Source organism: Mus musculus, chromosome 19 (assembly GCF_000001635.26).
Source record: "Mus musculus strain C57BL/6J chromosome 19, GRCm38.p6 C57BL/6J".
NCBI classification, from domain to species: domain Eukaryota; kingdom Metazoa; phylum Chordata; class Mammalia; order Rodentia; family Muridae; genus Mus; species Mus musculus.
In genome coordinates, this window is record NC_000085.6 from 30,108,506 (window position 1) to 30,120,825 (window position 12,320).

At 47.0% G+C, this 12,320-nt stretch overlaps 1 protein-coding gene across 1 annotated transcript in view; it reads right to left on the reverse strand.

Moving 5' to 3' along the window:
• Gldc (glycine decarboxylase) overlaps positions 1 to 12,320 on the reverse strand; it is a 77,001-nt gene that overhangs the window by 10,065 nt on the left and 54,616 nt on the right. Inside the window, exons 17-21 of the mRNA NM_138595.2 lie at positions 10,038 to 10,163; positions 7,894 to 8,043; positions 6,683 to 6,795; positions 5,217 to 5,358; positions 2,168 to 2,279 (exon numbers count right to left, since the gene is read on the reverse strand). Coding sequence (NP_613061.1) covers positions 2,168 to 2,279; positions 5,217 to 5,358; positions 6,683 to 6,795; positions 7,894 to 8,043; positions 10,038 to 10,163 — 643 coding nt within the window. The remainder of the gene's footprint in view (positions 1 to 2,167; positions 2,280 to 5,216; positions 5,359 to 6,682; positions 6,796 to 7,893; positions 8,044 to 10,037; positions 10,164 to 12,320) is intronic.

Consider the following 12,320-nt stretch of genomic DNA (forward strand, 5'->3'; position numbering starts at 1 on the left):
AGGCATTGTGGAGCTGTGGGGAAAATGTAATACTGCACAGCCACATAAGACATAAAAGATGACAGCACATGTGTGTGTGAGAAAGAGAGAGTCGGGGGAGAGGCAGGGACAGAGACTGAGCAACCACATAAAGACATTGGTGGTGGTAGTAGTGGTGGGTTTGTGTGTGTGTGTGTGTGTGTCTGTGTGTGTGAGAGAGAGAGAGAGAGAAAAATAGAAAGAAAATAGAGAGAGAGATTGAGAAAGAGAGAGCAATGAAGCAACCACATAAAAAGACATTGGGCTGTGCTGTGCTGTGCTGTGCTGTGCTGTGCTCTGGTACACTGCATGTGTAAGTAGGAGGACAGAGGCTTGCTGGTCAGCCAGCCTAGCTCATAGCTGAAATGGTGAGCTTCAGGTTCCTTGAGAGACCTTGTCTTAAAAAAATAATGAAAGAACCATTAAAGAGCTATTAAAGAAGGTGTTTCTATGTCAACCTCTGGCTTCCACATGCACTAAGAAGGATGAGCATACTCTCCCACACAGATGCAAAAATAAATAGATAAATAAATAAATAAATCCTCCAAACTGCATCTGTGATGTTAGCTTATTGTCCAAGAGAAATAAGAGCGGGAATACAGTGAAACATTCAGTGTTAGCTTTATCTGGCTGACGATGCAAGTATCACTTAGATTTTCCCTCTCATGGCTTTTTTTTTTTTCCTCCAGACTTCTGAATTGAACAATATGCATCATTTATATAACCAGACAGCATAAATATTCAATCCCCTCCTTAAAGCAAATACACACCAGGCTGGATTTCACAGCACGGGAGCGCTGTCTGAACTCATTAGCAACTGCAGAAGCACTCTGCTGCGCTGCTTGTTGCTTGGAGACGTTTCCCTCAGAACCTTCTCTGCTCTCTGGAGACCACCCTCCCAGGGCTCCTGGTTATTTACTTCCTTTTATTTACAAACTCACAAAGTATTCCTCTGTACCCCTTTTTATAAGATCAGAGCAGCCTTTAAGTTAGAGACGATAAGTAATGTAGACGCGGGGCCTGCCTGGGCGGAGGAACCAAGAGCAGGAGCCGCTGGCCACCCTTCTTAGTGCCATTATCTGCTGAGGGGCTTCGCTCTCACTCCTCAATGTTCTAGGCCTTGTTTCTCCTTCCGTGACTGGAGCACCAGGTATCTACCTAGTTCCTCTGTGTGTGTGTGTGTGTGTGTGTGTGTGTGTGTGTGTGTGTGTGTGTGCGCGCGCGCGCGTGCGCGCATGCTCCCACCTCTATATGCAGGTGCCCTCAGAGGACAGAAGAGGAGGACATTGGCTCACCTGGAAGCTGCCTAATGGGTGCTGGGAACCTGGCTCAGGTCCTCTGTAACAACAATAACTAACTGCTAAGCCATCTTTCTAGCCCCTCCCTCTTTCTTACTCTCATCACATCCTATCACTTCTGGGTTTACTTTTTTCTCCTACCCTTTAGCACCTCCAATGTAAGACTAAATGTTTACCTAGCACTGCACTAAGGAGCAACTATGTCCAGCTAATTATACTTCCAAGAACCTGTCCATCTCACGGCCTTTTAATGAATCTGATCATGTCATTCCTCAAGCTAGGAAACCTTTAATGGCTATAACTGGCTCAGGAGTTAAGTCTAGATTCTTCCAAGACCTTCCAGGTACCAAGCTGTCTTTTTAACCTCTCTCTCTGGCCCTCTCTCTTCCTACCCCACCTCAAGCACCCCCTTCGGGTAACTCCTCCTTACCTGGCTGGCTCCCGTGTATGTTCGCTCATATAACTGCATGATACTTGCATCGTCATAACTGCCTCCTTTGTCAAACTACTCCACCCTGACTCTGCCTGCTCTAAGTGGCTCCACGGTTTCAGGCATCTCTACGACACCCTGTGCATGATTGGCTCATGATGTTTATGTGAACATCTCTCTGGGTGGTGTAGGCCCCTTGCTGAACTAGGCTGTGTAGACTAGGGGAGGATAGTTTTGTACATAGTAGTGAGTAAGTTGGCTGTATTTTCAAAAATTCTACACTTTTGTATATTCTAAGAAATTAAAGCATCCCTCTCACCTTTCAAAATCACATCTATATCTAGCATAGTTACATAGGAACCACACACACACACACACACACGAGAGAGAGAGAGAGAGAGAGAGAGAGAGAGATACTTGCCTCTTGCACCTCTAAAGAGGACTCTGTAGTGTTTCTCTAGTCGTTTGGCCATGTAGTTGGCATTTAGAATGGCGATTTCTGTGGCTTCTTTGAGGCCCTTTCCACCCATCATCTGCAGCAAAGAGAAAAGGAGCCAGCAGCCATTGAGTGGATGAGGTAAAAGTCAAGACACTAACAGATCCCCCAGATCAGTTTGTTCAATGGTGAGCTCACCATTTCAGCATGGCTGCAGATTAAAAACGAATGGAAAATTCCAGAAAGGAAATCTGTTAGTCTCCTCCACACTTGAATTTTTTTTCTTTTTTTGTTTTTTGCTTTTGTTTGTTTGGTTGGTTGGTTGGTTTTTTTGAGACAGGGTTTCTCTGTCTAGCCCTTGCTGTCCTGGAACTCACTCTGTAGACCAGGCTGGCCTCAAACTCAGAAATCCGCCTGCCGCTGCCTCTTGAATGCTGGGATTAAAGCCGTGCGCCACCACGCCCGGCTGAAAATTTTTTTTTCTTTCAATGCTAATTTTACTTATTTTTCTTTTTGGGGGCGGGGTCATAGCAACAAAGCCTGAAAGTAGGGCACAGCTGACTGCCTGCTACTGCTCTTCAAAGAGAAGAAAAAAAGAACTGTTCTTAGAAATGTTGTAATGTGTATTTTTCATTTATGTGAATTTAAGATGTAATGAGAATTTTGAGGAATCTGATGAGATCTTGGCCAAAGTCCACCAGATCAATTTTGTGTGGTTAGCCTTTCCATTGCCCACAATGAGGAATGTAAATGTTGTTCATGTTTGTGTATAGCAACTGCCAGCCTCAATCTTTTCTTATTTTGGTGGTGAGTCCTTGCCATCATACAGGGTGAAGGACATGAAGGGCAAAGGGTTTAAAAATCAAGATTACACCAGTGTTCATGACTGAGGGACCTCACATCCAAGCACACAACTGAACAAAACAGCGGTTCAAAGTTCAAAGTGAAGAGAGAGCAATGTGACCCTAGTGAGCCATCTGAAAGTGAATGGTAAACTCTACCAGAACCTTGAAAACAAGCAAATGAGGGGAGGTTGGGTCTGGGAATAGGGTGTTGGGGAGTGCCGAGTGAGAGGACTGACAACAGCTTACAGTGGGAAAGGCACATGACTGTCATCTGGGAGTCACCGCAGCAGCGTGGATTAGGATCTCAAGTCCTAAGTCTTTGCTTTGACATGGACATGGCCCAGCCAACTTCCCACTTCCCTTCCTACATGATGGTGGCTCCAAGCACAAGGACACATCAGTTGGGTTTTATTCTCAGTGGGATGGGGCCAAAGCGCATGCTGGTGAGACCAGGCAGTGACAGTAGAAGGACATCAGGAGGGGTTCAGGGGCATCGGGGAGAGAGTATCCACAATGGGTGCAGAGGATAATGAAGAAGCTCCACCCAGTGTGTCTATGGGAGAAGTAATAGCCTGAAATAAGATAAGGCTCAAACAAACACTACTTACTTAGCTTTAACACTCATGCTCGGTTTGGTATTCTGGGCTTATGACCAAAACAGCCTTAGGGACTTTACTTTCTATATGTAAGAAACCATCTCCAGACCAAATTTGTTCGTACAAATAGCCCAATTTTACAGGATCCATGGATCAAAGGGAACTGGGGGTTTGGTTGTTTGCAAAGAAGACAATTTTCATTCTCTTCGGGCGTGTTCCTCTAATTTGCAAACGACTTGCACAACATTTCAAAGGCAGCTTCAAGGCTCCAGGGCACAGAACTGTTGCCTTTGCTTCCAATAAACTTTTCATTAAAAATCATAAATGAAGCTGGGCATGCTTGAATGAGATGCATGCTGGGAAGGCCAGGACTCGGGAGACAGACGCAGCTGGGTTAGGAGCGCAAAGACGCCTGTCTCAAAAACAAAAACAAAAACAAAAATAAACCAAAAAGGGGGGGGAACAAAAATAAAGTAAGAATTATAGGGACTGGAGAAATGACTTAGTGCTTAAAAAAACTGGCTGCTCTTCCTGTTTTCAGGACCCATACAGTGGCTAATACCTAAATGTGCCATTCCAATCCCAGGCAATCTAATATACCCAAAAGGCACTGTATAGACACAGTACACAGACATATAAACGGACAAAACATCCATAAACATACAATAAACAAAGTCTCAAACTATTACGTAAAAAGAAGTCATAAATACCGGGCAGTCTCATGACCATCCATGCCTATAGTCAGTCCCACACTTAGGGGGCTGATACAAGAGAATCATAGGCTTGTATCCAGACTGGACTATATAAGGAGACTGGGTCTCAAAATAGAAAATAACAATCTTCTAAAGAAGAGTCATAAATGTCATCGCATTCAAACAGAGCAAGCCCCACAATTACCCAGCACAATTTGTATAGTTGAGTTTGCGATTTTGTCTCACTCGAGGCTACCCTTTCTTTAACAAGAGCCACTGGTATGAAAAGGCTGCTCTAATTAACAACCTAGCAAGAGTGCCTATTCACAGATTGGACCCTAGGACGTGGGCAGGCCAGTCTGAACAAGAACTGCATAAAATCAATTCCGGCTTGAATATTTCCGTGGAGAAGGACAAGGGGGGTAAGCCGACTCTCTCGGTCAAGCTCAATTACCCCTAAAATCACAGTTCCCCAAGTCCTGAGACTGCTCAGGGTTCTAGAACCACCCCCAAATTCTCGATACATCATATCTCATCCTCCGTGCTGCCAAGAAATGCACACTATCCTGTACCCCAGGATCGCAGCAAAGCGTCACGATGACCACGCACAGTGCTTTTCACTTGCATGGAGCTGTGTGTACCCAACAGGAAACCAAATGACGCAGCCAGAACAGCCGCATGACTCATGGAACTTAATCATGTCTGGAAAAAATGTAAAGCCATCATGAGAGCCCAAAGAAACAGATGAAACAGTTCTGGGTGGCTCTTTCTAGAAGGTTTCCCTCTACCCCAGTCATCAGCACTGTCCCCTGGGTCCCTTCTCAGGTCACAGATTTCATTTTTGGCCCCTCTGAGAAAGTGAGTCCCACCGCCCCACAGTCACGCGTGTTCTTAAGCTCACCTTAATGTAAGCCCATGAAATGGGCAGGATGGAGCTGGAACCCCACGGGGCTGCACTGACAGTGCCCACGGGCCAGGTGCCTTCAGTTGGCTTTATGGAAATGACGGGGTGGCTGGGCAGAAAGGGGCTGAGGTGCTTCTTCCTGTGTTGGTTTAAAGCGCACATTGAAATGATGCGGAAAAGACGCAACTGAACCAAGTGGCCACCGTCTCTAGGAGCTCTGAACACTCATGGTGGTAGGGACATGACACTTGTAGGGGACAAATTACCAGAAAGCAACTCAGGTGGATTCTCTCAATTCATTTCTCTCTCCCTCCCTCCCTCCCTCCCTCCCTCTCTCCCTCCCTCCCTCTCTCCCTCCCTCCCTCCCTCTCTCCCTCCCTTCCTCCCTCTCCTCCCTCCCCTCTAGTAGCTTCCAAGGACTGTGGTGGACAACTTGGCAGCGGCAGCCCCACACAGCCTCCTCATAGCAACCTGCATCCTTCAAGCTATCTGTTGGCTACGGCAGGCTGCTGATCTGATGCCCCTGCCCTCCACTTGGAGCCTAACCCACGAACACTGCCCTACTATGCACCCTCTGAACCACCCGGGACACTCATTAGCTATACGTAATATAGATCAAAAGGAAAAGACAGCCGGGCTCCCAGCAACGCTAAACACATCCCTGCCCCGATCACCACCACACATTTTGAAAACTCCAGGAGCTCTGGATAATGCTGTTACTATAGCGAGGAAACGATCAACAGCTAAAATATATTCCGTCATCCATGTTGACGTCAACCAGTTACCTCTGGTAATAAAATTTGTTTCCACCTTATTCATCAAAGACATGATGAAAATTAAACCTAAATGGAGTTCGCTGTCTGCCTTCCAACTAAATCACTCTCAATATTGTCATAAGCTTTTTTTTTTTTTTTTTTTTTTTGGTTTTGTTGTGTTGACAGAGTTTCTCCGTGTAACAGCTCTGGCTGTCCTGGACTTGATCTGTAGAATAGGCTGCTCTTGAAATCACAACGATCTGCCTGCCGCTGCCTCCCGACTGCGGGGAATAAAGGCAAGTGCCACCACACCCAGCAATTATAAGCTATTTTTTTTTTAAGGAAAAGTGTAATAAATAAATAAATAAATAAATAAATAACTCTTGGAAATGTGCGGTCAAATCCATGACACAGGTACTAACATTCTAGCTCTGACCCCTTATACTTTAGAACGGCTTCCTGCTCATTGTTTAACAAGCATGCTCTCGGAGCCCAGAGAGGCTGAGTGGATACCATGGTTACTAAGTGAATACCGTTTTTTCTTTGGACCTAATCTAAAACACTCCAGCTGTGCATCCAGCTGCTGGAAGTGCACTAGACATGAAGGTTAATTCCTCGGACTTGAAGACTCGGATAGGAAGAATAAGAAGTTTTGGGCCATGCATGCTGCTTTCTAAACAATCCCGAAGCCAGCACCCCACAACTCACACTCCGATGGGCCCCATGCCAGGACCGCCCCCTCCGTGGGGAATGCAGAAGGTCTTGTGAAGATTTAGGTGAGAGACGTCTGACCCAAAGTCCCCAGGGCGGCAGATTCCCACCTATCCAAAGGGAAAGAGCGAAAGTCAACTTCCTAGCACGCAGGAAGGACATGCTGTTCTGGGCTGTTTGTCTCCCCAGGAAAGGAGCAGCAGAGCCACACCCATAAAGCCCACAGAAAAGCTTCCTAGGGGCCGGTGAGCTGGTTCAGTGAGTAAAGGCGTTTGACACTAAGTTTTACTACCTGAGTTTGATCCCGAAGACCCACTCCAGCAAGTTCTCCTTTGACCTCCACATGCACACACACACACACACACACACACACACACACACACACACACACACAAACTTAAATATTTACCGTAAAAGGTGTTCCTAAAAGATTCTGTAGACAACCTGGCATTCCACAGTCAAAGTGACTGTGGTTTCTTTGGAAATGGAAACTGAACCTTTAGCCCTATTCAGATTTAAAAACACGCGCTGGGGCAGTCCTTAACTAAATATCTACCTTAGGAGAAAGGAGAGGCAGCACTACTAACCCTGAGCTGCAATGTGTTCACTCTATGGAACAGGCAGCTTTTACAGGATCAGCACCACCTTCCCTGGCCAGTTCAAGGCTGGGTATTTATTATGTGCACCTAGACTCTGGGTCCTAGAGGATGCTGGGCTGAGGAGGAGGGAGTGAGGCTGCCAATTTTCCTGAGACAATACAGATACCTAGCTGCGCTATTCAACTGGGAATCCAGCCGCCGATGAAGGTGGAAAGACACGTTTGCTGCTGAAGCAGAGCACGACCCCTGGACTGCACTTATGAACGGAATCAAACGATTCAAACGAAGGAAGGAAAAAGTTAAGGAGGCAGTTGTTCACTGGCAGTCACTCCTGCAACCGAGGAAGGCAGGACTGAATCCCTGGAGGTCCTGATGATGTTAAAAACCCCAGGTAAAGTGGGCCATGGGAACTGAGCATCTACCAATGGCTGCCCAGAACTTGGTTCTAAAACTCCATCATCTAGGGAACTGAGAACTTGCCAGGTCATGTCCCCGGAGGAATGGCACTCCTGACAATATAAGCTGCTTGGTTTCACAATAAAATTAACCTTTAAAAAATTAAAAAGAAAACTCTATATTCCTTTTCCAACGGGCACTAAGTATCTGCACCTGGGCATTCATGTTCGCCCCGTCGAGGTAGACCTGTCCTCCGTGTTGGTGAATCAGGGCGCACACATCGCCGATATTCTCTTCAAATACACCATTGGTAGATGGATACGTGATCATGATGGCGGCCAGGTTCTCCTTGTGTTGGTCCACCTGTGGAGAGCGGGAAATGGGGAGAGGAAGTGATCTATCTGATCCTTTCTCAGCCAAGACTTCTCTTTTTATTTTCGCTTTTTATTTTATAGGATGAGGGAAGGTAAAATCTTGATGTTTGAATTCTTGACAATATCTCAGTCTACAACTGTGGTTGCTGCACAACCAAATGGTCCTTCATAAATCACCCCAAAGCAGCAGCAAAGCCCTTTTAGGATAAAGACATCAGACTTTGGATATGGCTCAGGTGACAGAGGGCTTTGCCTAGCATGCACAGAGAGAGCCCCAGGCTTGCTCCCTGTGCCAATTAAGAGCAGTAAGCGCCAATAACGAAGCACTGAGTAAACAGAGCTATCCTGGGTACACTGTAACCACTGGTTACATGAGACTGCATCTCAACAAATTAAGCCAGAACCAAGAGGCTGCTCAGAAGACTTTTGAATAGCTTGAGTCCAGTTCTGTAAAATGGTTCTGCTTTGGTTCAAACCACCTCAAAAAATGATCTCAGGCTGTTTGGATGGTGGTGGGGAGGTGTCTCTCTGTTCATGACTAATCTTCTAGCTAGCCTTTCTGCTCATTTCTGTTTGTTTGTTTGTTTGTTTGTTTGTTTTGCTGTACACAGTCCTACCTTCCTTCCCACAGAAGCGTGGTAAGTGTTGTGGTTTTCATAAAAATCTCCCCCACTTCCGTTGTTTTGGAAACAGGTTTGTTTTGTTTGTTTGGCTGGTTAGTTTGGTTTGGGATTTTTTTTTTTTCTTGGTTCCTTGAGACAGCGATTCATTGGGTAGCTCTGGCTGTCCTGGAACTCATTCTGTAGACCAGACGATCCTGGAAATCAGAGCTCCATCTGCCTCTGCCTCGCAAGTGCTGGGAATTACAGGCGTGCACCACCACCACCACCAGGCTGTACTCAGACTGACTCCTAGCTTTGTAGCCAAGTATGGCTTTGAACTCCTGCCTCTCCTTTGAATTGCTGGTGTTACAAGTGTGTGTCACTGTGCCTACTTCACTCCCCACCCCCCCACCCCCAAGAAAGCAACTGTACATAGTAGGGTAATTCTACTTGGTTTTTCTTGGCAAGTAAATGAGAGCAGCGGTAATAAGGGAGGAAAATCAACTCATATTCCATATATTCTATATTGGACAAGTTTGATAACTACAAGGGACCCAGAATATTTCCAGGGGGGAAAAAGGCAATGGAGAGGAAGTGGAGGGTGGAAAAGATGAACGGGGCTGTGCGTTTTCAGCATCCTTTCGGGGGCTTTTGCGTAGGTTCTCGGTACCCATGCCTAATAACCCTGACAGAATCACACCACTATTTCACCAATTTCCCTTCTACTTAAGATGCAGCCTCCAGTCCACTGGTGGAAAACAGATATGGTTGCTAAGCAACCTCTTCCTGGAGGTTGAGAGATTGGGAGTGGGGGTTGGTGTTGGAAGGAACAGGAACAGTTGCCTGGAATCCAGTGCAGCCCTGTTGGGAGGCTTACAAAATCCGCATGTGTGCTTTAATTCCCAGTGCAACTGTGACTGTCTGAACGTGAATGGAGAAATCTGAGGGCTGACAGGGAAGCAGGCCCTGCCTTCATACCACGGTATCACAATAAATATTTCATTCGTTATATTCCAAGTGGAAGAATCAGGGCTGAGGGGGTCCGTGAAAAGACCCTTCACTCTGTGAGGCAGGGAGGGGGGTGGGAGACATCCTCCACGGGGTTTTAATTGGGGACCAAAAATACGATTGCTTTTTATTTTTCTCTTTCCCTTAATGATGGTTAGGTTTTTAGCTTTGTATTCTTTCCCTACAGACCCATTTAGAGAAGGGATCAATGTCTTTCATTACACACAAGAGTAGACAAAGTTGACACTGTCCGATTTCACACCCCTCCATCCCCACCTCAGACCTCCCCAGGCCCTTTCCTAACCATGACATCACCATCATCTGTCCCCTCCCAGCCCAGAGTGCTCCAATCTCTGATGGGGAGGGTGAGTACCATGGCCTTGAGGTGAGCCACATCGATGTTCCCGTATCTGTCCACCTCCACAGGCTGGATCTTCATGCCCGCCATGTGAGCGCTTGCTGGATTCGTTCCATGTGCTGACTTAGGAATGAGACAGACCTTGCATGCACAAGGGAAGGAGGCAGAAAAGGAGAAAGAAAAAGAAAAAAATAATCACCAGGATATTTCAAATTAGAGCAAAGCCTCCTAGCATGACTGTCTATGACACACGTTAGGTGCCACGTGTTTTCACCAAAACCAGTGCCTTGAACTCTGTGGTCATTAGTGTGGTTACTGCAAAAACCATGTCCTGAAGGGGAATTTCCGTTTGAATCCCCAAAGACATCAGAATGCCTTCGCATGAAAGCCAGGTCCGTGCCCTTTCTAACCTCATCTTACACATAGCATATGGAAAGCACCTTCTTAACAACAAAAGGTTGCAAGTTGATCTCTAGGACTCCAACCCCACAACTTCAGGGCTGCTGTTGGCTGAACCAGGACCGATGGCAATGACAGACACGCCCAGGGCCTCCCTAGGCCAACACAACTGTGTCAACACTGACTGAGTCCTTACTCAGCTGTAAATGATTAGTGTGAGGACCAAACACTCTGCAAAGAGAGTGATCAGTGGACCCTGTGCCCAGGATCCACAGTGCAGTAGGTGACTGACAAAATGGGACACGGCTTCACTGGGAAAAAAATCAAGGGACCGTGTCTCAAGACCACAGACGACATTGTAACCAAAAGACCGTTGGATTTGGATTGGGACTTGAGTGCTGGGATGAATGAAGCCAGGTCCTTGGTCACGTCTGGCGACTCCTCTTCCACTGAGCCGCATCCCCAATGGGGTCGGGGAGCGGGGAAAGGTACAAAGCATGGCACACAGGTCCTCATGCAGGCCAGGAAGGCCAACGCCCACCCTTGAGCGGCAGCCCCCCAAAAGGATTTTGCCCAAGTTCCCACTGGTTCCCCCACATCAGGAATCGTGACTACAGGAAACTTGCAGTTTGGATCTCAGAGAGAAACAGCACAAGAGAGGACAGGACAGAAGTTTCCTGGTAGAACTCAAATAATCTCCTACCCTGAAAAAAAAAAAAAAAAAATCACAGAACCAGTATGGCATCTCCTCTGGGGAGGGGTTATACAAATGGGCTTCCAGAGGAAAAATGCAGCTTTTAGATGATTCCTCCAAAACAGAGGATGACTGAAGAAAAGCGTGACTGTCTCCCGAGAGGCTTCAGTATCAGATGGAAACAGATGCAGAGACCCACAGCCAAACATCAGGCAGAACTGGAGGAGTAGCGTGGATGTGTAGAGGGACAGGATTAATCAAGCCAGAGGGGGTCTGAGACACCACAGAGTCAACTAACCCATTTCCATGGGGGCCTGAGGGGCTGACCTAGGCCCCCTACACATTTGTAGTCTGTGTGCAGCCTGATCTTCAGGTGGGTGCCTTAACAATTGGAGCAGGGACTGTCTCTGACTCTGCTGCCTGTCATTGGATTCCCTTCCCCTAGACAGGCTGCCTGGTCGGGCCTTGCTGGGAGAGGATGCTCTTAGTCCTGCTGTAACCTGATGTGCCAGGGCACAGTGATACCCAAGGGGGGCTTCCCCTTCTCTGAAGAATAGGGGAGTGGGTAATGGGGGAAGGGATTTATAAGAGTGAGACTGGGAGGAGAGGAGGAACAGTGGGGGATGGGGGAAGGTGTGTGACTGGGATGTAAAGTGAATAAATTAGTGAGGAAAAAAAACCACGTGTATGCAAACACACACAAGCCCACATACACACACACACACACACAGATATACTCAAACATACACACATGAATACACTCACACAGAATGGAGGGTAAGGCCGGATGGTTCGGCAGTTAAGAGTAGGTATACTCTCAAAGACTGCTTGAGTTTATTCCCTTCCTGTCTACTCTGTGGGCACCTGCACTTGCACATGGACACATAAACACCATGCCATCCTCTAGCTACAGAGGGAGCAAAAATTTTTCGGGATGTTAAGCCGGGCGTGGTGGCGCAGGCCTTTAATCCCAGCACTTGGGAGGCTGAGGTAGGTGGATTTCTGAGTTCAAGGCCAGCCTGGTCTACAGAGTGAATTCCAGGACAGCCAGGGCTATACAGAGAAACCCTATCTCGAAAAACAAAACAAAACAAAACAAACAAAAAACAAAGAAGACCGGCACCCAGGAGGAAGGTGGCCTTCGGAGAAGAGGAGAGGCAACAGGTCCTCCCTAGCTCCACAGAGAAAGAAAGGCATCTGCCAGC